The sequence below is a fragment of the Coffea eugenioides genome, chromosome 2 (genome assembly GCF_003713205.1).
Source record: "Coffea eugenioides isolate CCC68of chromosome 2, Ceug_1.0, whole genome shotgun sequence".
NCBI lineage: Eukaryota > Viridiplantae > Streptophyta > Magnoliopsida > Gentianales > Rubiaceae > Coffea > Coffea eugenioides.
Window position 1 is genome coordinate 77,939,075 of NC_040036.1, and position 5,358 is coordinate 77,944,432.

Genomic DNA, 5,358 nt, shown 5'->3' on the forward strand with positions numbered 1-5,358 from the left:
ACTGCGGCGGTCAAGAAACAACATGCCAAAAGGATAAAAAGCAAATGATTGGAAGCAAAAGCACCAGAAATGAAGGAAGATAATTAATCATTGAAGTTGCCCCTACAAGAATAATTTCACTTAATTAATTAAACCCTGTACTAAAAAGTTATCAAAAAGGAATATATAGTAGCTTGTACAACCATATATGTGTATATATAACAAAATTACATAACCCCTTAATACATGCTTTGAAAATTAAAAATAAACTGTCAACAAATAAGACCACATAAAACTGCTCCTCCTCGTGAAGATTGAATTCCAAGAATGGAAAACTATAGAGATAAAAGAGGGAGATGAGATGAATTGATGAATTAACAAAAACAAATTTCAGGATTGCTCTTGCGTCTGCTCAGCTTCTGCGGTTTGGGCCTCTGCCCCCTCCTCCTTTGCTTCCTCCCCTGCCTCTGGATCAACTGGTGCAACTGCACTTTTCTTGTGGGTTGCAGCCTTGAGTACGTGCTGATAGTTGCCCTTCTCCATGAACAGCTGAGCAAAATGGTGCTTGCAGTAGAGAATCCCATCAAGAGCAGCGTATGATGAATGCGTGAGTGGGCAGCCTCCATGAGCACATTTGAAGCATGATTTATGGTACGATTCTCCTTCCATTGTCACCTATATATGGTCCAAGATACACGTTGTCACTTTGCTATGTGAACATATATATATATAGATACACTAAATTGTTAATTTCCATTCATATAATTTAGCAGCAAAATTTAGCAGATTTTACTCGTTTGAAATTATTGGTTGGTTGTCCCCAAAAAAAATTGTGAAACATGCATGCATGCTTGCGCACCTTCTCTAGAGGATAGACGGTTTTGCTGCAGGCAGCACATTTGTCTTGGGTTCCAGAGAACAAGGCAGAGAGTTTGCTAGGGGCCCTTGTCTGCATGAAAAATGTGCGTAAGCACAATTGGCTAACTAGTAGGAGAGCAAGAAAATTTAAGCAAATGCACAACCCTAGCTAGAACGTACCAAGGAATTTTCCCTCTCATGCTTTCCTGCAAAAGTGTATTAATGATTAGGAAAATGCAAATCAGAAAAAGTTTAATACAAGTATATATATATATACACACAAGGAGAATTAAGGTCTCCCACCAGTATGAAAATTTTTGCTAAAATTTCCAGATTCCTTGAAGAGTTGTTCAAAATGAGGCTTGCAGTAAAGGACTCCATCCATCGAGGAGTAGTTGCTCATCTGCACATTTAATGTACTTTAGCTTAACATTAATTTTCATGCCACACGGGGAAGTTTGAGGGCAAAAAAGAAGCCAAAAATTTGTGTGCGTCAATTATACATTTGTACAAGTGACATTTCCATGCCCTACCGCAAATAAGCCAGAATCAAACATCATATTTGTTTGGAACCTTAATTATAGTTCCAATTAATATCTCATTGTCATTAGTCCCTCTCATTATTCAGTTCCTTTGCAAGTCAGTAGAAGCCACCTCAAATTTGTTTATACTACAATTCAATAGCCATATACATATATATATATATACATGTTAGGGATATTTTTGCATGGCATCCGAGAGTTCCCAATATAATTTTTTTCGTAGGAAAACCTCAGCAACATTTATTAAATCCTTTTGCCTACATTGTTGTTGGCCTAGCTAGAAGAAATATGCATAGGGAAATGCATGCTTTTGTAAACTGCATCAATTATGGTGCTAGACAACGTTTTTTTTTTTTTTTTTTTTTTTGGTGTTTGTGGGGGGGGGGGGGGGGTTTTTGGGGGTGGAAGGTCAGATAGCTAGAGATGGATGATTGGAGAGTGAAACATACCACAAGAGTCCCTTTGCAGTGGCTGCATTTAAAGCAGGATTTATGAAAAGTTGCTCCATCAGCAGACAACAAATCAACAAAATAGACCGTCTTGTCGCAAGCCTTGCATTTATCCAAGGTTCCTGTGAATGCCATTCTTTTTTTTGTGTTTATATATATTTTTCTTCTTCTTGAAAGATCTAAATCTCAATAACTTTTAGTTTGAAGAGAAAGTATGATCAGAGAGCTGCTAGGATGGGCTGCCAAGGAACAAAAGGGAGAAGTTTCAACAAGAAAACGCTTGGCCCCTTATATCCAACCTCGGTTATTGAGACTAGACAAAATCTTTGTACTGCCATAACAAAACTGATTTATATCAACCATTAATAGCAAATTAACTTATTTTTGCAATGGTGAGTAGTTGAAGTAACTCTATTTCACCACTAAATCGAGGACACGTGATTGGAGATCCCAGTTTCATTGAGGCAGAGGTGGAGATTAGTGATGTAAATTGTGGATGTTATCATGTTTAACTCTTTTTAAGCTGAGAGATAAAATAGGCTGAAGTTTTGACACTTTCCATGACAATGCGTAGAAAAAGGTACCTGTAAAATGCTCATCTTATTGATTTATCGCTATTGATGTCTAAGTAGTTAATAATTCAAAAAAGTTAAGAATTAATAATGATATTTGCTTCTTTTTTTTTTCTTTATTAACCCATTTCTCCCGAGGAAAAAGCTTTATCAGCCAATCTTTGGTACCCAATGATCCTACTTTTATCAGTTGTAAAAATTACATCAAGGACTCCATTTGCATTCTCGGACATGTATCCCGAGATACAATTCCATTAATCACAGGGTTTCTCTCTTACGTTTGGATTGCATTTTTTCTGATTTTTTTTTAAAGAAAAAATATTGTAACGATTTAATAGATGTGAGATAAAAAGGTGATAAGAAAACGTGTTTACAAAAAACGTAACAATTTTTCCGAGGAAAATCGCAATCCAAATGGGGCCAAAAAATTTCCATTACAAGTGTCAAGATTTTTCTACAGCACATAAGTTGGAGACTGAAAGTGCAGTAAATCTTTTTATTTTCCCTGAAACATTACAGCAAGAACACAGGAGATCACGAAGGTTATTGTGGATTAAGTCCTTTTATTGGACAAAGAAAAGACAAACCAAAACGACGTTGGTTATTCAGTCCTGGTTTTAGATTTAGAAGTTAATTTTACGGCCATCACTGAAATTCGGGGATGGTATGCACGAGATGGCAGTCTTGCTACTTTTTTTGCATTCTCTAAGGCACTTCCCAGTTGAAACTTTTCACCTGCGACCTCAAATTCATCGTTCATTTTGTAGTCCTTTACGGATTAAGAAGCTTTGCTGTGAGAGTTTATTCAGTACCTTGTACTCTTCAATTTGATCCTTAACCAAATGTAAAGAATTAGGCCTCATTTGATAATCCAGTTCAACACTTAAATTTAATGGATTTAGATCTTAATATATTCAGACCGTTTGATAATAAAAAATTAAAGATTTGAATTAATTAAGTGGTACTGCATTTTCTAAGTAAAATTTGCTTTCAAAATTAAGTGATAAGCTATTCACTTATCATTGAATGTAATATGCATTCAAATGTATTAGATTTAATACTTAGGATCTTAAGACAACGAAAAGAAAAAAAAATGCATATGTGACAAATGAATAAGTCACATTAAGGATAAATACAGGGTATCCACAAGCAACACAACTTGAACACATAAGCAAATATTGGGAACGCCGACACCATATATATATTTAAAAAAAATGAGTAAATTTTATATATACTATTAACTAAAGTCAGATATATGATATATATATTTTTTAAATTTTAAATTCAAATTCGAATTAGTTATCGTACATTTAACAGCAAATGTATATATATTTTTAGTATACAGAAGATTATCTAGAAAGAAATATCTTGATTGAGAGGCCAATATTTGTTGCTCCGATATTGTTGTTTACGCTACTGGGCATACAACACAAGCAGTACACAACTCGATTGCAGAGAGGTCTCGCGGTCCAATTTTATGGGGTTGCACAAAAGTCACCCGACTTGCTTCACCGTGTTTCGCGCTGCTTTGGAATTCGATTAAAGCCGAGCACTAAAGTTGAGGAATTCGGTTGACCAGGTCCTGTCTGAAACATGGCATCGGTTTGCTTTACTTTAACCTATATTTAATCTACTTTGAATCCTTGATCAATGTAGAGAACTAAAGATTAATTCAAAAGAGATTCCATGCAGAGATTCTTTACATGCAGCAGAAAAGAATTAATCTTGGAAAATTGCTTGGGCTGCCTGATTACCCTTTAATTCTGATTGAGCCTTGTAATTGCGTTTCTGATCATGTTACAGTTCTTTCTTACAAGGAAAACAATCGCATATCAAAGTGCAATAATGAAAACTATACTTGAATTCCAAGTAGTATTAGGAGTGTAAATTAATCAAGTTACTTGACTCAGACTCTCGCGGGTAACTCTATTAAAGGCTCGATCCCGAATTCAGCCGTTGATCGAATTCAAGTCAAGTTCGAGCTACTTGATAAAATATTCGAGAGTTGAGTTTGAGTAGAAAAAATCAAAACTCGAATAATCGTCGAGCCTCATCGAGTAATAATATTTTTAAATTATTTATTATAAAATTATGAAAAATACTAAAAAATCAAACTTGAAAACTCGATCGAACTCAATTAAACTCGATTGAGTTTGAATTGGTCGAATTCGAGCTCAAACAAGATAAAATATTTTGAAGAATTCAATGAGTCGAGATCGAACAAGTATTTTCACTCAAGTAGTGCACTGCTAGACTCGATAGTAGCCCTAACAGTATCTATGTATTGCTGTGGAAAAAAATAATCGCTAGAGTAAATTAAAACCAGAAATGGAAATCGCTTTCAACGTGCCTTAACGAGGTAGCGCAGCGTCTGCGAACAAATACACAGATATTGACCCCCTTTGATTGTTTGACAATTTGCATTCAGACATTCAATACCAACGTCAACGGCAAGCTGCTCATCAATAAATAACGTATGATCGTCCTTTTGATTGTTTCCCGGATTTCGTTTTGTCATTGTACTGTCTCCGCCTAGTCAAATACATGTTCTGCGGATTCTAAGCCAATTGATTAAGCTTGTGCAAAAAGCATAACCATCATTCGACTATTTTTCATCTTATTCATTCTAGTCAATTATTTAGAGCCATACGATTTATTAGCTTCTAAATTGGTATGCATGTACAATGATCCACTATAAGTTCTCAATTTGACCCAAAAAAGGGGAAGAAAAAAACTTAAAGGGGTCCATTTGGGACTTCAAATCAAGTGATCAGAATCCTGTACCAAAGAGCAATTTCAGGGCCATTTGAAAATTTTGCCTGATGAGCAGTGGTTGAAAATTTCACCCCATTAAATACCTGCCTATGTGGTTTGTCCTTGGAAGAAGAAAAACAAGAAGCATATTCTGCAGATACAATTTTCAGTACATAGAAAGAAACTAACTGATGCAGATGTTAC

General features: G+C 35.3%; 1 protein-coding gene across 1 annotated transcript; it reads right to left on the reverse strand.

The window, feature by feature from the left end:
* Positions 1 to 369: 369 nt before the first annotated feature.
* On the reverse strand, positions 370 to 1,963 carry LOC113760339 (LIM domain-containing protein PLIM2c-like). The gene is made up of 5 exons (XM_027302892.1): positions 1,829 to 1,963; positions 1,141 to 1,240; positions 1,018 to 1,043; positions 839 to 928; positions 370 to 654 (listed from the first exon to the last, which is right to left on the reverse strand). Exons 1-5 carry the CDS (start codon positions 1,961 to 1,963, stop codon positions 370 to 372), a joined length of 636 nt encoding a protein of 211 aa, XP_027158693.1.
* Between the last annotated feature and the right edge of the window lie 3,395 nt (positions 1,964 to 5,358).